At 36.5% G+C, this 25,496-nt stretch overlaps 2 protein-coding genes across 2 annotated transcripts; one reads left to right on the top strand and one right to left on the bottom strand.

The window, feature by feature from the left end:
- Positions 1–283: 283 nt before the first annotated feature.
- Positions 284–3,465, bottom strand: arl6ip6 (ARF like GTPase 6 interacting protein 6). The gene is made up of 4 exons (XM_042513343.2): positions 3,049–3,465; positions 1,868–1,921; positions 1,184–1,316; positions 284–1,024 (listed from the first exon to the last, which is right to left on the bottom strand). Exons 1-4 carry the CDS (start codon positions 3,287–3,289, stop codon positions 931–933), a joined length of 522 nt encoding a protein of 173 aa, XP_042369277.2. The 5' UTR covers positions 3,290–3,465; the 3' UTR covers positions 284–930.
- Positions 3,466–3,830: 365 nt separating this feature from the next.
- On the top strand, positions 3,831–24,713 carry arhgap1 (Rho GTPase activating protein 1). The gene is made up of 13 exons (XM_042513286.2): positions 3,831–3,976; positions 9,641–9,877; positions 12,005–12,103; positions 12,943–13,030; positions 13,850–13,981; positions 15,260–15,346; positions 15,441–15,539; positions 16,318–16,425; positions 16,705–16,781; positions 16,966–17,043; positions 17,523–17,651; positions 19,213–19,316; positions 19,405–24,713. The coding sequence occupies exons 2-13, from the start codon at positions 9,754–9,756 to the stop codon at positions 19,570–19,572; spliced, it is 1,293 nt and encodes a 430-aa protein (XP_042369220.1). The 5' UTR covers positions 3,831–3,976; positions 9,641–9,753; the 3' UTR covers positions 19,573–24,713.
- Positions 24,714–25,496: the final 783 nt, after the last annotated feature.

Here is a 25,496-nt window from a genome sequence, read left to right as displayed (position 1 = left end):
TATTATTACTGTGAACATGGTCAAATGCTGACATTAGCTACACACAAAGTACAACCGAGGCTGATGGGAATATCATATGTGTGTCCCCTTATCTACACTGGGGCCGGATAATTGATTTGAGTGTTTTCCTTTTTTGGAAAAATTGTGAGTGTTTTGGCTGTTTGTTTGTTTGTTTTGTAATCTTTTAAATTTTTTTTGTTTGTTTGAGCTAATCTGCTTTACTTAACCATAACATTTAAATTCACATTAAACACACAGTACAGAATAAATACAATATAAACTATTATGATACCAGTATAACTTTATTTACACATAAAATGTTCCCTTTTAACATAGCAGACTAAAACAATTTAACCAAAAAATTTGGCCACATTTAATCCTTTGAATCCTGAGCAAATTTAATTGATTTCTTCCAAGAACGAGAAGAAAGCAATGAGCAGCTTAAAAAAACATGGTCCAAAAATGAGCAAAGTATTACCAAAAAAAGTTATGAGAAAATTACCCAAAATTAAGCAAGAAAAGAAGTAAAAGACAAAAACAAACAAGAAAATGTCCTTTTAAAAAACACTATTTTTTTAAGTGTATGTATAAATATATTTTTCAGTGCTTTATTAAAGGACATTTTCTTGTTTGTTTTTCTTTTCTACTTGCTTTTTTATTTTTATTTATTTATTTATTTATTTATTTATTTATTTTTTTTTTTTTTTTTTTTTTTTACAAATTTTTGTGCCACGTCTTTGTAAGCTGGTCTGCGAGGGAAGGCTCACCCTCCCGCACTTTTGAAAACCCCTGCCCTAAACACATCACGTCTAAATTTCCATTACAAACTTTTATTTTAATGTCATAGTGGTGCACTTCTCGGATGTCTTTCCCCAGCATCAGATACATGTGTGTGCACCTGAGCACTTCTCCTGAGGGTGTGTTTGAGTGTCAGGTGAGGCTCCAGACGACAGTGAGCATGGCCATGATGCCATTAAGGACAGCAACTCCATAACCAATGTGGAAACCATGGCCAGATACACCTCTAAAAGAAAAAAAAAAAACCCACACACACACACCTGTTTTTAACATGTTGAATTCTTCACTTGCTGCCTGTTTGTGAGGTTAAATCACACTGACTGGATGATATGTCTCATGTTTACTGTCAGGTAGTGTGATGTACAGGTGTAAGGTGGTGTGTTACCTGAGGTGAGCCAGTGTCAGAGGTGTTTCCAACGCCATGCCAGGCTGGTACGAGTCAAGGAAGGTGAGAGTCCACGAGAGCACACAGCAGATACATCCTGCTAACACTGACAGCACAAGGATACTCCAGAAACCTACACACACACACACACACACACTTGCATAAACTTTCGACATTTTTTTCTGGCAAAACATCGCATTTTATAAACTTCTCTTGTGTTTTTTATGCAAAAAAAAAAAATCTTTTTCAAAGTAACTAAAGCTGTCAGATAAATGAAGTAAAGTATAAAGTATAATAATGAAATGGCGTGGAGTAAAAGCACAGCATGAGAAGAAAAAATTAAAGTACAAATACCTCAAATTCATACTTAAGTACAGTACTTGAGAACATGTACTTAGCTTCATTCAAGCACTGATCGCTGCTTATACTGACTGATGTCGATACTAATAATGCAATTTTTATTATGTGAGCATTCCATACCTACATAAGAGCTTTAGTCATTGAGTGCAAAATAAACATTTTGGTTAAACCAACAACGCTGTCAGTAGAAGGACAGGACTTCAGCTGTTTCTTACCTGTCAGAGACAACATGTTTTGTCCATGCATGGAACCACATCTAAAGGTCAAACTGGACATGAAGATGACAAAAACAGATTGTGGAGGTAAACACATATTGCTACTCACCCAGCATCCTCTGCTCAGTCCCATCCTCTCCTCTCACTCTCTCTGCCCGCAGCTCTGAAACAGTCGTTATCAATCAGAATCACGACGGACAAGAATAGCAGCATGACATCTTTGGTTAATGCAAATATCAAACTGATCAGTGTTTGTCAAATCAAATCAATCAGTAAAGATGGATTTAACTACGTTAAGTGGTTTGTTTCTGATATAAGAATTGTTTTGGGGGTTAGTGTTGTTTCATTATTTAGTTTGACATTATGATCTTTACCCAGGGTCCACTTACTATCCTTCTCTGGATCTGTATTCATAAGACATGCAGTATGTTTTAAATGATACAGTAAGTGGACCTTGAGTAAACATTATTTTGTTAAACTATTCTTTTAAATGTCAAAGTGAATGTTCACTTTTTTGCACAGTGTTTAGATCCAGTTCATGAACCCTTTTAATCTGATGATTGTCTTTTTCCTGTTTTGTTCAATGTAACAGTGTTATAGGCCACAGAGACACAAAAATGTGGTCAAACTGACTTGACTCACTGTTAGTTGAGGAACACTTTCTTTGTCATTCAGGTAATAGCTAAAGGGGTCCTTTCAAATGGTATTTTACACAATAATGCCACCATTATACTTTAACTCCACTACATTTAGGAGGAAAATATTGTGCTTTTTACTTCACTACATTTAACTGACAGATTTTAATTACTTTAAAAATGAAGATTTTGCATTAAAAAATATAAGAGTTTATAAAATATGATGTTTGTTAAATAAGAATAGGAGTAAGAATAGAATTGAGTTTTGTGGTGTTTTTTTAATATTAATTTGTGTTTTTAATTTTTAATTAATTATTAATTTATTGTCTTATTATATTTGTCTTACATTATTTATCTATTTATTTTATTTGGATATTATATATAATTAGTTTTTTTTAAATGTATTTTTTATTTATACTTTTGACTTTTTGACCCCCTGCCCCCTCCTTTTATATATTTATAATATAGTATTATGTTTTTAATATATTTTTCTATTATTTTCTAATATTTTTAATTTTGGGGGATGTGTATGTTCTGCATTGGTATTTTACTTTTATTCAGAGTATTTTCACAGGGTGGTATCAATACTTTTACTTAAGTAAAGGACCTGAGTACTTGGTCCACCACTGGTGGCACGCGACTCGCACGCGCTTACCTTTGAGTATCGGGTAGATGAGGGCGCAGACACAACTGACAGCGGCCACAGCGACGGCGGAGCCCAATACCGACAGCACGACCACCGTCCACGGTTTGGGGCCGTTCCGATGGGTGCACTGCCGTCCCGCAGTCTCACCGGGCGTCACGGGATGAGCCGATGTCTGCTCCATGTCCTCTGACCGATCCGGGCGACCGAAACCTTCTCCTAAAAAGTCTCTGTCTGTGGCACTCCGCTGCATTCCGATGCACTTTTTAATATTAACTTTCCGTCCCGTAACATTTGACAACTTGTCTATTTACACATATTTCTTTAAATAGTTTAGCATAGTTTAAACTGACCGTTTTAGCGCTGCATCAGGAACTATTGGTTTCTTCTTTCGTCTCACTCCAGTCGCACAGTCGCACTTCCGCACATAATCTTGTCCCTCGGGATGTGCCGTCAGTGTAGTTTTATTTTTTCCTGTGCCACACATTAAGCTGTCCGACTTAAAGTATGAACAGTAAAAGTATATATTGCAAATCTTTAAAAAACAAAGAAAACATGACAAAATCTTAAACTTATTTAAAAATAAATAAATAAATAAAATAACAGATGTTTTAAAAAAAACACCAAAAAACTCCAAATCATTAAAAAAAAAATCACCCCAAAAGTCATAATAATAAAAATAAAAAAACACATTTTCTTAAGGATCTGAATACGTTTGTAATTGTAGTTTCACATAAAAGACCACGAGGTGGCGCGTGCATCTCATAGCGCTTTTATTGTGACAGGTACAGTGCAGCATAAACAGAAAATTATTTTGAAAATCAAAAACCGGAAGAGGTGTTGACGCAGAGCGTTGCTGTCAACAACGCAGATCAAGTCAACAGCGACTTCAGACGCCACAAAGCCCACTGGGTTATATCAAAGCTACTACACAATTACGGTATTTATTATTTCATTGTTTTGTGTATTTTATTGTGTTTTACATAAAATTAAACGATAAAGGCGGAAGCGCACTGGTCGCGTGAGCCTTTCGCGGTCGTGTGCAGTCGCACAGTATCATGAAGCTAACGTTAATTTGTGGTGGGAATGGTAACATTGATTTGTTATACTGCGGTGTTTTGGTTTAGCTAAATCTTATTTCAGTGTTTCTCTTTAGGAGTGAATTGTCACACAGAAAGGGAACCGTTTATGCCAAATGTTTGCGTCTGAATATGCATACATACCGCGAAATGAACCTCTCTAATGCAGTTTGTGTTTTAGCTTTTTCAACATTTGACAGCAATGGTGGCTAAGTTAGCCCGTTTAGCTTTTCTAAAGCATCAGCCAAGATATTCAAATGTTTTTCTTTAGCTGACTTTGTGGCTGAAAGAAAAGCAACTCGGCTACCTGACTGCTCACTTGTTGCTTTTATCAGCAGACATATCTAAAGCTAACGTCATATTGTTAGCTCCAAAACTGCCTCTTTTACAGTGCCAAACTCCATGCAGATATCTGCTGTTTTAATGTGTGCGTGCTTCCCTGTCTTTTGCACATATTTTCAGACATAATTGATTAAATGCTGTTATTCAGAAGGTACCAGCTGACATGTCGGCATACATGAAAACCTCTCCTGCTGTAACGTTACACCTCGATGCTTTCTTGTCTTATCAATTGTGTTGGAATGTAACTGAGTACATTTACGCAAGTACTGTACTAAGTATGAATTTGAGGTATTTGTACTTTACTTGAGTATCTTCTTTCCATGTCACTTCATAATTTTATTCCACTACATATCAGAGGAAAATATAGTACTTTTTAATTCATTACATCTATCTGACAGCTGTAGTTACTTTTCAGATTGAGCTTTTTGCATTAAAAACGTGGAAAGAGTTTATAAAATCTAATGTTTTGGTAGAAATGAAGGACCAGAAAGTTTTGCAAGTTTGCAAGTTTATGCAGAAAAAAGAGTTTATTAATCAATTAGCTTTTTGACTGAAAATCATTAGCTAACTATTTTGATCAACATTTATTTGAGTGATTTTTTTCATTCCTTTTTTTAAATGATGGGATTTTTCATATTTTTACATTGTGAGGTTTGTGGAGGTATTTTCTCTCTCTATTTTTTAGTAATAAGTTTTTTCTTAAAAAACAATTTTGAGTTTGGGGAGTGTTTTCTTTTTTGTTTTTTCATAAATGTGAGTTAAGTAGGTTTTTTTCTATTTCTTTTTGATAATTTTGTGTTTTGTTGTTGTTTGTCTTTGTTTCTTTCTAGATTTTTCTGTATTAGGTACTTTTACTTTTACCACTTTAAGTACATGTTCCTGATTATACTTACTTACTGTTACTTAAGTAACATTTTTAATGCAGGACTTTAACTTGTAACAGTATTTTTCACAGGGTAGTATTAGTACTTTTACTTAAGTAAAGGATCTTAATACTTCTTCCACCACTGCTTATCAATTCTCATGATATCATTTTACAGCCTGGTGGTGAAGTTAGTTTAAGTTGGATATTCTGACAGCACTCTGGTCTCAGCAGTGTCTTCTTTCAAGGGACCGTTCAGTATTTATCAGAATAGGGGTGAAGTCTATGTTGACCCTCCGTGGAGTTACAAAGTTTGAGCTTCCCTGAGTGACAGGGTTAAAATACATGGCTCTTCCTCCATTTATAACCATATAGGCCTGTTTTTTTTATTATTTATACCAAATGTATTTCGTGTTTCCCATAGAATTTGAGTGTAAAAATAGTTTTTCCTGATAATGCTTGTGTATGTTTGTATCCCCTCCTACATTTTGGGGAGCTGTCATGTTGTCCATCTTTATTTACAGTCTGTGGATTCAAATAACGCACCAAAAACACACAAGACATGACTTAACAGCAATAACATTTCACAAATAAAACAATTTTCTTTTGCTAGACATGTTTTCCCACATATACAATATGCTAATGTTATTAGCATACTCATGGACTTTTTCTCTACTTTCCTCTACTCACCTGGGATAATCATACACAAGACTTTATTGTTTCTTATCTAGGAAATAAAAGTATATAAAAGCTTGGATTCCACTACAGGAAATAGTTTTAACTTTACAAAAATAAATAGGTGGTCATCGGGAGGTTAACTGAGGACGCCTGTAAATATGTATATTTGTATGACTCTTCTCTGCCACATTACAAATGCCGTCAGATGGCAGGAAATTCACGGAAAGACATTTCCACAAACATTGGTGTGTGGACGTCACTAAAGGCACAAAAATTTGGAAGAACTTGAAGGACTCACACATACACTTTCAAAGACTCAGTTCAAGGGAAAAAAAGTGTTTTGGAGGTGTAATTGCAGTGAGTCAGATACAGCGGTGCACAAGTGTAAATGCTCACAGTGGCATATACCATTTATGCAGGTTACAGTGGCCAATCAGTGAATCTCAGTAAGAAGATGCTGGAATTAATGTCTGTCAAATATCCAAATCCAACTAACTTCACTGCGATCAATTACTCAGCTTTATGTTTGACTCTGTGTAGCTACTTAACTATAAAACAGGGCTGCTGGTTAGAAAGTGGCTTTTTTTATTGAGAAAAATGCTTTGTGTAACATGTGTTGAAGCTTTTACAGCTCCAGTCAGACATCTGTCAGTACGCTTTCATTTGTGTGTGCAGTGGGCATGAGACTACATTTGCGAATGGTGCCATCAAACTCACAAAGAAATAAATGCATAAATACAAATTGTGACCAGAAACCTTTCATAACAGTGAGCCAGTGGCTACCTAAAGGTCACAGAAGCAGGCTTAGACTGGATGGTGCCCTTGAGCAAGGCCCTCAACTGTTGACCCCAAATAGCTCTGGTGGAGGTGTTCACTGGCCAACAGTTCAGACTGTGGTTATACTGAGCAGCATCCAGATGTGAAGGCAAAAAGAGAACGCTGCTTTTTATTTACCCTAGTTAAATAAAGGATTATAAAATAAATCCCTTTCCATAAGTCCATGTGTTCCCTTGTTACTTTAAAATGATCAGTTTACAACATCAGCATGGTTACAAACAGCTGAAACTTCAGAATATGTCTGCTCTAATTGTATTTTTATTCTTTGCAATTTTTCAAAATGTATACCAATGAAATGCTAGGTCTTTTTAGGTTTGAAAATTAAATAAGTGATGAAGCTTAAATCAGTCCGGACTGTGGCCCTTTGCTGCGTGTCGTTTCCCCTTCTCTGTCCCACCTTTCCTGTCTCTCTCAAACTGTCCTTTAAATAAAGAGAAAATGCCCCCAAAAAATAATCTTTAAAAAAAAAAGCCTTGAGTTTACATTTTCAAAACAGGAAATCGGTGTCAAATGTAAGTGACATGTTAACCTACTGAAAACTCTAAGAGTAATTTAAATTTTGTGTACCTGCACACATAACATTTCAGAGTAAAAAAAACATATTTTTTATTACATAATCAGTTTTGAAAAAAACTGACCCATCAGAAAGATTTTATTATATTGTTGGTAAAAATGATGTTATAGCATCAGTCAGGATATTTAATTTCAATATTCAGGATTCCTACAGTTATGGAAAATCTGGAATTAAATATCGTGTAATTGAACTTCACAGTCCCATTGTCTGGGCCTGGAAAAGTCACGGAACTAATAAAAAATCATTGACATTTTTGGAAAAATCATGGAAATGTTTTTGTGTATAAGAAATTAAAGTGACAGGTTTGGAAGGCATTTTTTTCTTTAAAAATTTTGCCTTTTTTTCCTTCTTTTTAAAAAGATTTTTGTAGATTTATAGACAGAAGATTAATTCATGCACTGTGCTAAAAAATATTTAAAGGCTCTGCTCCCTTTTTCACCTCACACCATCCTGCCTATTGAAGCAGCAAGACATGAAGGAAGAAGAGAGCAATGATTAGTGATAACAGCTGTGCATTTCTCCTGCTGGTTTTTATCTCTGTGTTATAGGGGAACATAATAATTCTGAGGGATTTTGTCTCCAAGCCTTTTTTTCGGGGAACCACTTCCCAACCCCCTGCTCTCCTCTGCTGCTCTGCTGCACTGTGATAAGGAGGAGGGATAAAGGAGGCAGGGTGCTGCTACTGCTGGATCCTCCTGCTCATATGTACACTCAGTGATAGTGTGTGTGTATGTGTATGTGTGTGTGTGTGTGTGTGTGTGTGTGTGTGTGTGTGTGTGTGTGTGTGTGTGTGTGTGTGTGTGTGTGTGTGCGTGCGTGCACGCGCAGGGCTTTATTGTAACAGGATGCTCAAACATTGACACCTGCAGACAGGTGTTGTGGCAAGACAGGGAAGAGCGCAGTATGCTACACTGTTCTACTGCTGTAAATCCTGGAGGGAACAAACAGACTGTTTCACCGTCTGACTGATGAGCTGACTGCATGTTTTGTTGTTGACAGGGCTGTAAGTGTTAATTTGGATATCTGGAAGTGGTTTGATTGCAACCAGTAGTGGACGAAGTATTCAGATCCTTTACTTAAGTAAAAGTACTAATCCCACACTGTGAAAATACTCTGTTACAAGCAAAGGTTCTGTATTTAAAATGTTACTCAAGTAAAAGTAAATAAATAGTATCAGGAACATGTACTAAACTACTACATCATGATTATCACGATATTCATTTTTCTCATGATATTACAAATTATACTGGTATTATCATGGCTGATATATGTCACAACTCTATCTGCAAGTGTCCACATCACTCAAAATCCTTATCTCTTTGTCCCCCTGTCACTGAGAAACAGGCCAGCTGTGTTCTAATAGTTGTTTTTCACTATCGTGTGTGTGTGTGTGTGTGTGTGTGTGTGTGTGTGTTGGGGGGGGGTTGGTCAGCAGCAGTAGGCTGACTGTGTCTGTTGGTTAGTAGCGATATTTATTTAAAGCAACATGCTGTCAGCCAGCATAACATCATGTAGTAGAGGGAGAGCAGAGGTTGTGTGTGTGTGTTTGTGCGTGTGCGTGTGTGTGTGTGTGTGGAGAGAGAGAGAGAGAGGCAGAGGGAGAGAAAGCAGGGTTAATAATTGGGGGTTGGGAGATAAAAGAGGAAGTGTGAGTGTAGAAAACAGAAGAGAAAGAGGGATGCAATCATTAATTTGAAGCAGTTACATTATGCTGCTGTCGCAGCCTCGCTGAGTTTTACAGTGTGTTGCTGGATCTGCTGGAGGCAGTATTTCATTGTCCTCTCAGCAGCCCACACTGCAGAGGAGAGCTACAGCAGAGAGGGCTGTATTAACGTCCCTCACTCAGATGTTTTACTAAGCCTGCACAGCTAAAATCTGCTGTCAGCAAAGACCACAAGTACTTGTAAGAAGACATCGACATAACAAAGGTCCAACACCAGCCTGATACTGAGAGTGTAGTTTTCCTGGAGTAAGTTGAATTAATAGAATTGTTTGGAGGATAAATTTGTTGATGTTTTCACAGTAGTTTTTGAAGTAGTTTTCAATCAAATATGTTTTATGTTGTCAAAGTTGTTTCATAAATGTGTAAGACTGAGTTTGTGTTGCCTTACAACCGTATTATTTACCTGACATCTACATTTTCAGATCAAATTATTGACAGCATATTTATAATTTCAGCAGTAGTTGAAATGTCTTCAAACCCAGCTGACCTGAGGTCTCTGTCTCTTGCAGGACTCTGGCTGCTGCTCTGTGAAAGTCCCAGCTTTGTGTGTGTGGTACAGTAGAGACATCACTGTGCAGTGTGTGAGTGGGTGCGTGTCGCGCCGTCCTGCAGTGTGTGTGTGATGTCTTCAGAGCTGCTGGTAGATCTGGGTGAAGACCCTGCGACTGCACAGTTGGGACAACTGAAGCTAACAACGATAGAGGACCAGCAGTGGCCCGCTGATGAGTCAACTTTCAGCAAGTCGGGTGAGAAAAATACAAACTCTTTTACTTATCTCACTGTCACAAGACATTCCCTGAGGATAACCTTTTTTTTTTCCAAGTTTTATTTGCAGTAACAAAGCCACAGGGATGACATACAGACAGGGGGGTAAGGGTGGCTACCGGTTGATTACAAATAGAAAGTAAAAATAGGGAGATTAATTGTAGTCGTGCATGGTCAGGATTTGAATGATTTTTGTAGAAAAGCCTTTTTGTGGAGAAAATTTGGGCGAAAAATATTTTAGTCATTATTAACATTTGTGGTATTGGTAATAATGTTAATGAACAAGAGGGCAGTCAGTAATACCTACATGTATACACACACACATGCAAATAATAACAGATATTTAAAAAAGGGTTTTTTTGAGAAAAAGAAAGGGAAAAAAAGGGAAAAAAGTCAGTAAACAAAACTAGACATACAAAACCCTAGGGCTAACCTAAACCTTTGAACCAAGTCTCAACCCACAGTCCTCACTCCTATTACAAAAATGAGCATTGCCTTAAATACGTGCACTCACATATACAAAACCAAACAAAACATGCTGACTTGCTTCACACAAGTTTGGTTAAACAAAAAATATAAAACAGGATGTACTCTGTCATGCAGTCCTTGCATAATAACCACTTTGTTAACAGCTAAACACAAAATACTGTTTAACCAAACATGCAGGTGTCCCTGTTTGAATAGGTTCTGTGTAGAAGATGATTATAATAATTTTATTTACAACATCTCAACCTCATGCATGAAGTCAACTCCAGATACACCAAACGTTCTTAACCATCCAAATCTGCTCTTACCCGGGTGTGCTAATTGATGAATCCCATTTGATCAAAAGTCATTTATTAGCACAGGAAACGCCCCCTAGACACTATTAAAGGGCAGATTTTGTGCCGTGTGCAAAGACTCCAAACAAAGACTGAAGAGATTACACCAAAAAAGGCAGCATGAAGAAGAAGAACTTCTACAGCTGTAAAATCAACATACTGTTAAATAAACTTAAATCTGATTTTTCAGAGTGTCAGCACTGGTGTTACAGGACAATCAAAAACCCAGCAATGGCAAAACATTTCTCAGCAGTGTGGAAGAAATATTTAGATACTCATAAGTAAAAGTACTATACCACACTGTACTCAATGCAGAGTTTAAATAAATTTAATAAATTAAAAAGAATTAAAATGACAGAGAGGAACAGTTGCAAGTCCTCATAGATATATTTTAGAAGCTGGAACCATAAAATGCTTTTTCATGAAAAATTATGTCAACAAAGACATTTTTATGTCAAAAAACTTTGTTTCAGCTGTACTGGTATACTTTCATATGGTTTGTGTGCAAAAATCTTAATTTCTAAAGTAAATGGTAAGTTATGTAGTGGAGTAAAAGGTAAAATATTTCTATCGAAAGTTTGGTGGAATAGAAGGAGAAAGTGGGATGACATTAAATACTCAAGTAACCCAAAAGTTCCTTAGATTTGTACCTCATTACAGTACTCAAGTAAATGTATTTAGTTACATTCCACTACTGGTCAGCCGAGTAGTACGCACAGTAACTGAAATTACAGTAATTGGCCTCAATGGACCAAGTATAATATATTTTTTTAGCCCTGAAATTTAATAATCAAATTACTTTAATTACTCTAAGACATCATTAAAGTTTAATTATATGATATTTATGCATTTTCTTTAAATGCATGAACATCACAATTATGAGCACAAATATAAAACTTGTTTTCCCACTTTTGACCATGATTTGTGGCCTGTAAAAATGAGATGTTCTTTTCTTATTTTCGTAAGAGTGCTCTTAACCACTTGTAGAAGGTTCTCTTACCTAAGAGAAGAGCAAAAATAAGAAAACATCGGGGAATCCCAAAATTCAGTGGGTACCAACAAAATAAGAACAAATCATGGATACATACAAAAATAACAGAAAATTTGTCTGTATATTGTTTCTTGCATGAGGCCCATTGTCTTTGTAGAACAATTAGATTTGGAAATTTTGCTTGTAGAGCCAGGGTTCCCTGAAATAGCCTCTCCCACTTTATGACTCTACTACTTACTGTAATACTGTTACTGTAATATTTAACATTTTCTAACATAAATTTCTTCTCACTTCAGAGACAGATCTCTCACAATGCTTCGATGCCGGCTCTCCTCACCTGCCCTGGGACCATCCCTTCTATGACATCGCCAGACATCAGATCATTGAAGTGGCAGGTCAGTCCTCCAGTCACCAACCTCCGTTTGTTTTCTTTCTTTTTTCTCATCTCCACTCTGACATTAACAATTGAGTTTGTCTTTTGCTTTTATCTTTGCCAACTAACCAAAAAAAGGATGGTCATTTGCAGGATTTGGACTGTTTGTTTGTTGTTGTTTTTTTAACAGTAGGAACAGTATTCAGGGTTCCCACGGTCATGGAAAATTTGGAAAAGTCATGAAATTTCTCAATAATGTTTTCCAGGCCTGGAAAAGTCATGGAACTAGTAAAAATCTCTAAAGGTTTTGGAAAAATCATGGAAATGTGTGTCATTTGAAATTTTTCAAATTTTGGGCAATTTTTTTGGGTTGTGTTTTTTTACTCCTCATTTTTTTATTTGTTTATTTTAAACGCATGTTTTGGTGGGGTTTTTTTTTAAAACTTATTTAATTAATTTTTAAAAAGTTTTGTAAGCTTTAAAATTTAGGGCGATTTCTTTTCTTTACTTTCTTCTTAAATTTTTGAAAGGCATGTTTTATGTTTTTTTTAATGATCAAAATAACACCATTTAGCATAGCCAGAAACTGAAAAACAGAAGTTATTCTGGTATTTTCACATTTCTGACAGTCCTTAAGCACATCATGTCTAAAACTGAGTAGCGTTTGAATGTTATGTATTTGAAAACCGCTGGGCAAGTGGGGCAAGAAAAAAAAGTACTTTGGGTCCTTAAAAAGTCATGGAAAAGTTTTGAAATTGTGTGCATGTCAGTGTGTGGGAACCCTGGATATTATACCATGAAAACACTCTAATTTAATGTAAGCAATGTTGAATTCCTGTCTGCTTTTCTTTGTGCCTGTAGGTGATGATAACTTTGGCAGGAAGGTGATAGTATTTAATGCCTGCAGGATGCCTCCACAGCACCAGCTGGACCATCACAAGCTGCTGATGTAAGAACCCATGTAAACCTAACTTCGACATGTTTTTTTTTAGACTTGTAGTTTTATTTGTTAGCGTCCCGCACACATCCAGTTGTAATTTAACATAGAACTGGAATCAAATTTAGGCCACCAAATAATGTTTGTTTATGTTTGTCACAGCAACAAAATTCTTATGGCCATCTCTCATCTTTCATACATTATGACTATTATTCAGCTTTGAAAGCAATTTATTCAGCTCAGTTTCAGCTTTTCAAGGAATCTTAAAATATTCCACGTTATTCATACAGTACAGGCTTTATTCAACCTTTAAAACCGGCAGCCCAGTTTAGCTTCCGCTTTTCAACATCCAGCATTTACGCTGCAATTTCTTTGGAATTACCTTTTCTTCTTTTACTTTCTCACTTTTTCTGCAACTCTGCTTTTTCCACTAAGTCACTTCTTCATGTATCAGCTGTTTGACTGTAGAGTGACAGGATATTTGAGCAGAAGAAGAGGTCATATGCAGTAATGGTCTGTGGTTTGAATCAAACCAGGGTTTTTATGCTTAGTCCACGTCTTTACTGCTGGCTCACCAGGACACATCATTATGCCCCATTATGAAGCAACATGACATGTTTCTCAGAAGTCCTCTGAAGAAACTGTCTGAATCACTTCTGTGAAGGCAAACATGATAATGTGTTTTCTGCCATATGGCGTCTTTAACAGGCTGTAAAGTAAGATGGTTAGTGAAAGTGTGGTTCTTTTGTAAACCTGAACCAGGGTATAGAGCGCAGTTGAGATACACACTTAACCATTTAAATTACAACGAATGTCTTTTATTTTTTGCAGGTATCTTAAAGGAACCCTGGATCAGTATGTCGAAAGTGACTACACTCTGATCTATTTCCACCATGGGCTGACCAGTGAAAACAAACCTTCTCTCGGCTGGCTACGAGATGCATACAGGGAGTTTGACAGAAAGTAAGTAAATTTGCATGCTCCTGTCTGCACCCAATCATAACCAGTGAAGTTATTACTGAGTGCAGACAGAAGCCTCGGTCACCACAGTGTTTACCTTCGGTTGACTGCTTTGGTCTGGCAGAAGTGCTGCCGGAAGTGGCTCACCCACCAAACCTACTGCACCAAATTCCGTTTTCAAATGTAATACTTTTAAGTTCCTTTAAATATTTAACAGCCTACTTTTCAAAATATTTGTCAACTGCTTTTTGAAATCCACATAAACCACTCTCCACATCAGCATTAAAAAGATCCATAGAGAATATGTCACTTGGAACCTGGTTTACCTGTTTCTGCCTCTACTATTGTCTTCCTACAGAGCAGGCAAGCAAGCAAAAAATGAATTAATTATTTTAGATTAATAAATTAATACCACTGCTACCACTATCACTACTACTTCTAATAATAATAATTATTATAAATAAAAAAAGGATGTCAGAGATGTCACTGCAGGTGTGCTTGGAGACTGCAATACTCTCTATGCATTCAAGACAATGTTTTGCACTTGTTGTTTAATTAAGACACAAATAGACATGAATTCACACTGGGCAACAAGTAATGCAAATGACACGACACAAATGAAGCTAAATTTGTGCTATTTAAATATTTGTTGTGTTGAAAGTTTTCAACTTAAGCAAGAAATTTGCTCAAGTTGCAGGATACTGTTTTGCAAAAGCTTATTAGTGTTGAAATCTAGTAGCAATTCTCCTGATGTTACCATGATGAAGGACAAATATCGTGGCCGTCTGTGCACCCGGAGCTCAGCACTGACTCACTGAGCATATGGGAGGGAAGGGGAAACCTTCTAGAAGAGTTCACGTGAAATAGAGGACATCATATGCACAGTCATGTGTCCCAATATGAATGAATTATTGAAATCAGATTAATATATATATATGTGTATATATATCCCCATCATTTGCTCTGGCTTTGATGGTCTTGTCCTTTGCATCGTCCCTAAAGAAATGTTTATCATCATTACAAAATGACTTAAGAAAAAAACAGAACACGCTATTTGTTACTGACACTACAGTCTCTGTACTCATGTTTTAGATCACTACAAATGTATAGAGATTACACAGCAGCAAAATTGACCCAGAAATTAAAAGCAGACTGTCAGTGGTTTAAGTGTAAAGAAGATTTTCTTCTAAAGTAAAAGTGAAAAACACTGCATGCGGCACACTTTATCCTTATAACCTGTTTAGTACATTTTGTCAAACTGTCGTCTGTTTGTGTTTTCAGGTATAAGAAGAACATCAAGGCTCTGTACATCGTCCATCCCACCATGTTCATCAAGACTCTGCTGATCCTCTTCAAACCAATCATCAGGTACTTTTTACGCCTCTGCACCGGTGAAAGCTGAGGCCAGAGGAATAACACTAAAGTGGGATTTCCAAATCTGATTTTGTCTCTGTCTTTGCAGTTTCAAGTTTGGCAGGAAGATTAACTATGTTAGCTATCTGAGTGAGCTGGAGGATGTGGTGAAGTGTGAGCAGCTGCTCATTCCTGCACGTGTCAAAGAGTAAGAAGTGATCACTCTCCACATTCTGTTTCACAGATCCACTCTGAGATTATGCACAGTCAATCTTTGCATTTTGCCCCCCCTGCTGGCATTTTAATAGATCCTGAGAGTACAGTTTCTGGTTGGATTACAGTCACTTTTGCTATTTTTTCAGTGGTGGAATGTAACAAAGTTAATTTACTCAAATACTGTGCGTAAGTACAAATTTTAGGTACTTGTAATTTACTTAAGTGTTTTCTTTTCATGTCACTAAATACTTTTACTAACAGGAGTTTATGAAATCTGAGGTTTTATTATCAATTAATTTATGGAACAGTTTGTTCAAGTATAGCTGATATGAGTCGTTGATTATCTGATTGTCAGAACATTAGTTGACTAATGGGGTGGTTTTTTTTCAACGTTCATTTTAATTTTAACGTTTGGGGTATTTTTTCTAATTAAGAATTAATAATTTTCATTTTTTTGGATGCTTTTAAACTTTGGCTGCTTTGAGTACATTTTCCAGATTATACATACATACTTTTACTTAAGTAACATTTTCAATACAGTACTTTAATTTGCGACAGAGTATTTTCCCACTGTGGTATTATTACTTCTACTTAAGTAAAGGAACTGAATACTTAGTCCAACGCTGCTATTTTCTTTCCTGTACTCCACCCAGTAACAATTTAAACCTACACATATTTACTTTCTGTCAGGCACCATCATTACACAACTCTGTTAACTTTTTAAATCTTTAAAAATCTTGAGTATGTGATACTCTTTGTATCTGTGTCAGGTATGACAACAAGTTAAGAGCATCCCTGAAACCAAGCGCCCAGCCTCCCATGTCTCCTCCTCACAGCCCTCCACTCCCCGACCAGGTGTTTGGGGTGCCACTGGCACTGTAAGTCAGTCTCTGCTCATCTGTTTGTTGGATTCTGCTGTGGCAGATTTTACTCAGACCATTTGTTCTATATGTTAAATGCACAAAGGTTTTAGATGGTACTGTAATAACACTGGGCCAGACTTCTTATCTTAACCACGGTGTGTGTGTGTGTTTGTGTGTGTGTGTGTGTGTGTGTGTGTGTGTATGTATGTATGTGTATGTATGTATGTGTGTGTATGTGTGTGTATGTATGTGTGTGTGTGTGTGTGTGTGTGTGTGTGTGTGTGTGTGTGTCAGGCTAAGACAGCGGAGTTCAGATGGTGATCCAGTTCCTGTAGTGATGAGAGACACAATCAGCTTCCTTTTAGAGTCAGGTAACTCTTTCCTTGTGATGGTAGAAACACTAACACAATGCACTAATGAACTGTAACTGTAGATCAGTCAATGAGAACTGCATTGTTCTTCATTGTATGTGTGTGTGTGTGTGTGTGTGTGTGTGTGTGTGTGTGTGTGTGTGTGTGTGTGTGTGTGTGTCCGCGTGCATTGCGTGTGTGTCAGGTATGGAGATTGAGGGAATCTTCAGACGGTCTGCTAATGTGACTCTTGTGAAGGACGTTCAGGTCAGATACAACTCAGGTAGGAACAACAGACTGAGTCACACACGTTCTCATATTACAGCTAAAATACTTTTTTTTAAAAATATCCGAGGTGAGAAAAAGGTAATGCACTAAGAGAATCTGGATCATATTTGATCAGTGCTGCCTCGTTTAACAGGTAAACCCTTTAAACGTGGGCAAATTGGCCTGATTTCTTTCAAAAGCATGTTTTTTGACACACTATTTTTGTAATTTGGTTTTTTTTATGTGTTCTTTTCCCCAATAATTTTAAGTGCTTTTTTAATGTTTTGTTTGTTTTCTAAGATTTTTCTGCATTGGGTAGTTTTACACTAAATACTTTAAGTATATTTTTACTTGCTTATTTTTACACAATTAACATTTTCAATTCAGGACTTTTAAATATAACAGTATCTTTACTGTGTTGTATTGGCACTTTTACTTAAGTAAAGGATATGAATACTTAGTCCAACACTGTGTGTGCATTTGTGTGTTTGTTAGGTACAACAGTGGATTTCAGAGAGATGGAGGATGTCCACTTGGCTGCTGTGATTCTGAAGACATTCCTGAGGGAATTACCTGAGCCTCTGCTGACCTTCCAGCTCTACAACGACATTGTCAACTTCACCTGTACGTTCAAACAGTCACTTTTGTTTTTATTTTCACTATCAAAATTCCTAGAAATCCCATTATTCCCTAGAGGGGAATTATATGGGAACTACTACTGGCAGAGAATCATGGCCTCAGATTTGGAGGTTCACACTCAGCTGCAAACAGCCCCGGTGCATGCTGGAGGTCACGGTGTGATGAAGCTAACAGAACCACATTATCTGCAAAAAGCAAAGATGCGATTCTGAGGTCCCCAAACTGGACCCTTTCCTTCCCACAGTTGCGCCTTGAGACCCCGTCCATGAATATCACAAACAGAATCGGTTTCAAGGGATGACCCTGGAGAAAACACACCCACTGGAAACGTAGAAAAACAGGAAGGAACCAAAAAAGAAAACGGCTTTTATTTTATAGGCAGGTTCTCAAGGTAGAAAATGATTAAAAACTATTACTTCTTCGATGCATTTGAGCATCCAGCTTTCTTCGGGAAGTTAAGAAGGCTGAAGTCCAAAACAAGTGATAATTTTCAATCATGTTCTACCTGTAGAAACTGACAATATAATATAGACCCTTCACTTTTTTCCTAAAGACAAGTGGTTCCCTCCAGTTTTTCTAGATTTGTTATTCCCTTCACCAAAGAGCATCATCTTTTTTGTACTATTACTACTTTCAAGAAGCTCTTCTGGCTTTTTACCCACTGGAAATGTGTTTGACTTTACGCCAAATATGCAGACACAGCTCTCATTTTGGTCATACAGGCACCAGATAGCTCATAGCTAAGACCCCAATAAAGTGTTTTTTAAGCACCTATCCAGACTTTTAAAGTTTTCAGTGTAAAGAGGCTTAGAACATTATGATGAAGGTATATGATGTTCCTTCTCATGCCCAGTTGTATCTCAGAAGTTGTTGCAGCAATTTTTTGGGTTGACATAAGATTTTCTGCACTGTTATGGAGCCAAATGGCTTTGTTGACTTCTGTTCTCAAAACTGCTGAGAAACAGTGTTTTTGTTGATATACATATAAAAGCTATCCATCCTCTGACTGCCCAAAGTCTGTGGTTTGTGGCTGTAAAGTTTAAAGAGGCAGTGATAATCCTAGAGGTCACAATAGATCATTATGCCTCTGCGCCGGCAATTGCCATGGCCTGATACATTTTCAGGTTGGCTGCCCATCCCATTCTCATGAATAAGATATCTCAAGCCTTTTCATCAAATTTAGCACAAATGTCCACTTGGACTCAAGGGTGAAATAATTAGAATTTGGTGGGCAAAGGTCAGTGTCAGCTGCATTTATCTCATTCTTTTACATTTATCAACTCAAGAACAACTTGAGGGCTTTTCATTATATTTGGCACAAAAGTTCACTTTGACTCAGTAATGAAGTGATTAGAATTTGAACACAGTCTGAAGATGGTCTTTAGGGAATTTCATCAAATCCGGCACAAACATCCATGTGGAGTCAGAAGTAAAGCGATTAGAATTTGGTAATATTGTGCACGTCAATGCACAGATTAACTACGACATCCACATCATCTACATCCTAAAGGAGCTCTAATTCTCAGTGGTGTTTGTTGTGTTCCAGCTGTATCCAGTGATAACCAGGTGGAGCTCATGAAGACACTGGTGGAGTCGCTGCCAGAGGAAAACTATGCATCACTCCGATACCTCATCACATTCCTGGCACAGGTACAGCTTATGGACTACACTACCCACCACAACCATCCAAAAATGTTTTATCAGTTGCTCTGTTACCAGCAGTATTCTGTCTGTTTAGGTATCAGCCAACAGTGAAGTGAATAAGATGACCAACAGTAACCTGGCTGTGGTGTTTGGTCCCAACCTGCTCTGGGGGCGAGACGCTGCCATGTCACTCAGCGCCATTGGGCCGATTAACAACTTCACCAGAACCCTGCTGGACCAGCAGCATCTGGTTTTTACCTAAAGCCCTTCCAACCGTCAGTCTCTCTTCTGGTCAGAAACCCCGTTTCCCACTAAAACACTATACACTTAAAAAGATCCTGTGGACCAATCACATTTCATTTTACCTTCCAGCAGTCTTTACGTTCTGATTGGCCCTTAGCACAGTCTAAATGCTAAATCAAGAGGTGACGACTGCTTACAGCTTCTGGCCGGTATTTCCATTTTCATGTGACTCCAGGCATTTGGATGGAAATGGCCCAACATTATCCTGCAGCCAAATAACCCTCAATAAAAAACGAATAGCACAAAATCCAGCACTCATTCACGCTGGGTCACTTTGGCCAGACTTTGGAGGTCTAGGCAGTCATGCATTTTGCTGCTTAGTTGTTGTTTTTTATGGTTTTGACTAGTCCGCAGTCTGCAATCATGAAACTGAAAGATACACTCTGACTTCATTACAGCATTTCATCAAATAGTCACCAAAATCTAGCATTTCTCTTCCACACACTATATGTTGCAAAACTGTCCAGAAACAGGTAAGTGGTGACTTGCTGGAAACTACGATTGGTCAAATTTGCTAAAGAGTTGCAGTGATTAGACAAAATTGCAAAATCATGAAGAATTCACATGGATTCGTTGAATTTGCATTACTTGTGGCAACATCCTGGAGAGGCGGGCGAGTTCACGTTAAAGTGTAGTGACAAAAACAGGGAGTGTATCTTTCAGGATTAAATGATTATGTTGGTTCCCGTGTGAATGCATGCACACTCCCTGGCTGCAGTAAACGCCACCCGCAGTTCTGTCACATAGAACATTTCTGACTCCTCCACCACCTCCTTGCACCAAACCAACCCTTTCAAACTGTCAGTCCTAAGTGCATGTGTTTCTAGTATTCAGGTGTCTCAGGCCGACCTGAGCACACTCTGGCTATCATCTTTTATCTCTTTAGGGAGATTAATAGCAGTTGGACTTAGACGTCCCCAGTCTGTCTCTGTGTACCTGTGCTGTGCTGTGTTCAGTCTGCTGTTCTCTATGTAGTGCCAAAAAACAAAACCGGCCTCCAGCTTTCACAGAAAGAGCAGGGTGTTAAATCATTATGAATAATAATAACATATAGTGAAGCAATGCAGTTACCAAAAGTCCCCCTTTAGGATTATGATCCCAAACTTTAAGAGAGAAGAGATGAAGAGAATGGAGGTGTGAGTTTCCGTCTCCATGAAAGACTCAGGTTAGAAACGGTGATCTTGGTACCAAACGTAGTGGACAATCTTTAAAATGCTGTAATTATAGTAAAAAAGGAGCTGTATGATTCTACCTGTAGATCACAAAGTGTTTAAAAATAGCTGTGCATGTATGAAAGAGTGCTGGACCTGGTCTGGTTTCAGACTGAGGACTCGCTGCTCTGTAATATACTCTGTAATATCCTCATAGTGAATTGACTGATCTGTGATTCTTTATGGCTCTCTACTTTCTATATTTGACTTTAACATTGTAGTAATAATATCCTCTTGGGATTTTCACACGTTTTTCCTGCCCAACATTAGAAGAAGTAGCTGTAGTTCATGAAAAAAAAAACACTGAAATAACTGTTAAAAAACAAACATTTTTTTCAATGGTATGGGATATTAGTTGTAGTAAAAGTACACCCAACTCCAGTGAGGCTTAATATTCAGAGTGCAGCAACAGAGCTACAAATGTTCATGCTAAACTGTTTTTTTCTTTCATTTATCATTTACTTATGTTCTTTCATTTATTAATTGTGTGCACTTCCCAGGCCAAATAGTATTTCTGCACTTATCATTGTCTGTATTCTGTGGTTTGTCTTCAAGCTTTATTTTGATCTTCATTCAGTTCCCAAAGCCTTAATTTTCAGAACCATTTCTCATTTTCTACCATTTGTCTTCAAATTCAGCTTCCCTAAAGCACTGAATTTAAGTAAAATGAAAAGAAAAGATTTCTGACTGTCAGTTACTACGTCACGCGTGCTCTGATGAAGGTCTGATAGACCGAAAGCTCAAACAATAGTATGCAGAAATCTTTTTTTTATCAGGTTGGACTCATTGATGCTTCCAGCACCTTTGCCAAGATTGAGCGGGGTGGAGATGTGGTCGTCCAGCAGTTATCGATGTAAAATTAACCCCGAAAAGTCTTTGTCACTGAAAAGTCTTCAGTAACCTCAAAAAGTCTTTAATGATACTAATAAGTCTTAAATAATCCAGAAAAGCCTTTAATAACTTTGAAAAGTCTTAAATATCCCCTCAAAAATCTTTAATAATGCAATGTATCCCTAAAAGTCTGTCATAACCATGAAAAGTTTTTAATATTTATGAAAAGTCTTCATGAAAAGTCTTTAATACACCCCCCACACACACACACACACACACAATTTTAATAACCTTGAAAACACTTCAGTATCCTCAAAAGGTATTTAATAACCCCTCAGAAATATTTAATAACAAAAAGTCTTTAATATTTCTGAAAAGTCTTGTTTTATTGTCCATAAAAAGTCTTTCTTGTCTGCGAGGACTCTGCTTTTTAAAGCCTTTGTAGAATTATTCATGAATTTTCTGGAATTCTGAAGAATTGTCGGGGTTGTTAAGGACTTTTTGTGGATATTGAAAACTTTTCAGGGAATTTCAAAGACTTTTCGTGGATATTAATGACTTCAGGGATATTAATCGGGGATATTAAAGACTTTTTGGGAATGTTAAAGACTCTTTGGGGATATTAAAAACTTTTCGATAATATTAAGGACTTTTTGTTGTTTTTAAAAACTTTTCAGGGGTTTAAAGACTTTTCTGGAATTTTTAAGACTGATTGGGGTTTTAAAAACTCTTCACAGTTATTAGATACGTTTCGGGGTTATTGAAAACTTTCCAGGGTTATTTAAGACATTTTCAGGGCTATAAAAGACCTTTTCTGCAGTTTTCAGGGTGATTTCAGAGTTTTTGGGTTTAAAACAAAAATGATTATTTTGAGTTGAGCAGCTCAGTGTACTTTTGACATATAGTTGTTAACAGGTCTGATATGTTATATTGTATTTGGCTGGAGGTCACACGAACAAAACAGGGTTAGCTGTTTGACCTTTGTGACCATGATGTCTCCTTACTGTAGTTGTGCAGTTTGTGTAAAAACTCCTGGCCAAACTATACTATTGAATCAGTTGTCTTTTATTTTGTCAATGGCCAAAATACTATTAGTGGATGAATATTAGTGTTGTTACGTTGCTATGGTACTTCATATGATGTGACTGAAAAGCACCAAAAGATCGGAGATTTAGTTTGACTGAAGCTGAAAGCAAAAAAAAAAAATCTCAGATGTTTACCTGTCGTAACTCCCAGTCATGTCAATACTGTGCTTATTGACATGCCATTGGTGTCTATTTGGGTGTGTCTGTGCAGGTGTGTGTTTGTGTGTACATGCTAATTTGGACCCAGCACACTTGGATAGTCAAAATATTTCTGACTGCTGGGGTTTAAATATGTAGTAGTATAACTAGGGCTCCTGTCATTTGAGGTGTGTGTGTTTGTGTGTATGTGCATGTGTGAATGCGTGCATGTGTGCGTGTGTGTGCGTATGCTTGAGCCTTATTTGTTTCCCCAAAGTAATCATGTGATTAGCCATCAAAGTGCCAGTGTGCCCATTCTGCCATAGATTAAAAATACAGGGTGCGTTCAACAAAGCTGTAGTGTCTGTATGTTAGATAATGTTAAAAACAGCATGTTAACAGGCTGAAGGTGCCTTGAACAGAAAACACAAAGGGGGTCAAAAGAGCTCCTGTGCAAACTCTTGGCTTGTTGAGCGCAGTGTGGACTGTAATGGATGATCACAGACTTGAGAATTATAACCACATAAACATGAAATCCATAACTCCTGAAGAGGATTAAAACTTTATTTCACCCTTTGAAACCTGGATCACTTTTCTGGTTGTATTTGAACTTCTGAACGCTGAGCAAATTGGTGATATTTCTTTCAAAAACATGGGGAAAAAAGGCAAGTTGTCTAAGAAATGTCCAAGAAATTGCAAGAAATTAGTAGCTTGAAAAAATTATTTTTTTAAAAGGTAGGAAACATTTCCAGAGAGTGATATTTAAAATGGTCAAAATCTGATATTTAAAATTATTTTTATAGAATTATTATTATTTCTCAGCATTTTTTTCAGGTCATATCTATGTTCTGTGTTGTTGTTTTGTCCTTTTTTGGTTTTTGTGTGTGTGCATGTGTTTTGTTTGTTTGTTTTTTTACTTTTCTGATAAATAGTTGGATTTACTTTTTTTTGGCCAATGTTCAGGTAGTTTTCTTGTACTTTTTACAATTTCTTCCTAATTTCTGGGACATTTCTTCTTAATTTGCTCATCGCCGCTTCTTCCATGATTTTGAAATATATCAAGCCAGTCTGCCCAAGTTTTAAAGGGTTAAACTTGATCAGTTGTTAAATAAATATATATAAATAGTTCTGAAATTACATACAAAATCAGAATTTTTGAATGAGGATTAAAGTCAGATTTCTTTTTCTTTAATCCTTGATTTGAAAACTGGTCTTACAATAATATTGTTTTTTGAAGGGTTTCCTCCCTCAGTACACTATAATTTACCTTTTTTTTCTTATTGCTTTTTTAGGGGCTTTTTTTCTGAATATCTACAATATCCAGTCAACCAAATAATTATTTATAATTAACAAATATTTTCAAATTATTATCATTATTGTACAACTCGGACCAGATGTTGTTTCAAATGTACAAAAATGTTGCACAACCAAATTGACTCTATACTTTTTCTTTATTTTTACAGTAATAGTAAACAAGTACAATTTTGGTTGATTTAAGTTTATTGTATTGTTTCTCCTCGACTCTGCTGATCAGTTACAGCCCTGTCCGATTCAAGGAAACTAAAAAGTTGCAATGTTTTTAGTTTCCTTGGTCCAATCTATGGATCTTTGTACTGTAACTGTTGTCATGGTGACAGTGAACAATATTTCTTTGCTGGAGAAATAATTTAGTTTCTTGGCTGAATTATTGATACTTAGTGATCTTATTTTCTTAACTTTTTGTTTCATCAATTACTTTTGATATGTTGTGGATCTTAGTCTTATATATGTATGACTATAATGCTAATATGCTGTAATATCAATGTGTGCAAACAATAAACAAATGGTGAATGAAAGCTCAGGTTTTAGTGTTGTTAAAATATGACTGTGCATAGTTTTCCTATATTTTTATACACAGGTTTTAACCCAAACCCCCTTATCGGGGTAAATTCTTGACAAAATAGATTCTTAAATTTTATGACATCAAATAATTGTTATCGTTTATAAATCAAGTAAAATGCAGACACTCAAAATCTGTACTTAAGTACAGTACTTAAGTAAATGTACTTTAATTTACTGACCACTAGTGGTAAAAGCACTCATACCACCGTGTGAAAATACTCTTTTACAGGTGAACTGAAAATGTGACTTAAGTAAAAGTAAGAAAGTACAATCAGAAAAATGTACTCTAAGTGTAAGAAGTAAAAGTATCCAAATGCATAAATCTTAAAAAACAAACACATACACCAAAACCTTAAAATTATATATTTTTTAAAGGTGAAAGACAAAAACACCCAAAACTTGAAAATTATTTTAATAAAACACACCCATAAACTCTTTAAAAAATATATTTTTAATGACCCCAAATGCCTCAAAATAAAAGAACCTCAGCCAAAACTCTAAATTATAAAAAAAAGACAACAATAAAAAATAGAAAAAAGCATCACTCGAAAATTGTTAATGATCAAAAAGAAGAAACGATTAAAATGATTAAAAAAAAGGGGGAAAAAACACCTCCGGACATCTCAAAAATATTATTATTATTATTTTAAAAAGAACAACAACATTGAATGTTTTTCATTTGGAAATTCATTTTCTATCCATTGACAGATTAATCAACCAATCATTACAGCTGTACT

Source organism: Plectropomus leopardus, chromosome 24, assembly GCF_026936395.1.
Source record: "Plectropomus leopardus strain MGB_pleo_1.0 chromosome 24, ASM2693639v1, whole genome shotgun sequence".
Lineage (NCBI taxonomy): Eukaryota > Metazoa > Chordata > Actinopteri > Perciformes > Serranidae > Plectropomus > Plectropomus leopardus.
This window is presented reverse-complemented; position numbering and strand designations above follow the sequence as displayed.

Bases quoted from the DNA above. Each gene is read 5' to 3' on its own strand.
- arl6ip6 (XM_042513343.2), bottom strand. From the start codon at position 3,289: ATGCAGCGGAGTGCCACAGACAGAGACTTTTTAGGAGAAGGTTTCGGT. The intron at 1,317-1,867 runs GTGAGTAGCAAT...GTGTGTGTGTAG, and splicing joins GACTGAGCAGAGGATGCTGG to GTTTCTGGAGTATCCTTGTG. The intron at 1,025-1,183 runs GTAACACACCAC...TTTTTCTTTTAG, and splicing joins CTGACACTGGCTCACCTCAG to AGGTGTATCTGGCCATGGTT.
- arhgap1 (XM_042513286.2), top strand. From the start codon at position 9,754: ATGTCTTCAGAGCTGCTGGTAGATCTGGGTGAAGACCCTGCGACTGCA. The intron at 12,104-12,942 runs GTCAGTCCTCCA...TTGTGCCTGTAG, and splicing joins TCAGATCATTGAAGTGGCAG to GTGATGATAACTTTGGCAGG. The intron at 17,044-17,522 runs GTAGGAACAACA...TGTGTTTGTTAG, and splicing joins TCAGGTCAGATACAACTCAG to GTACAACAGTGGATTTCAGA.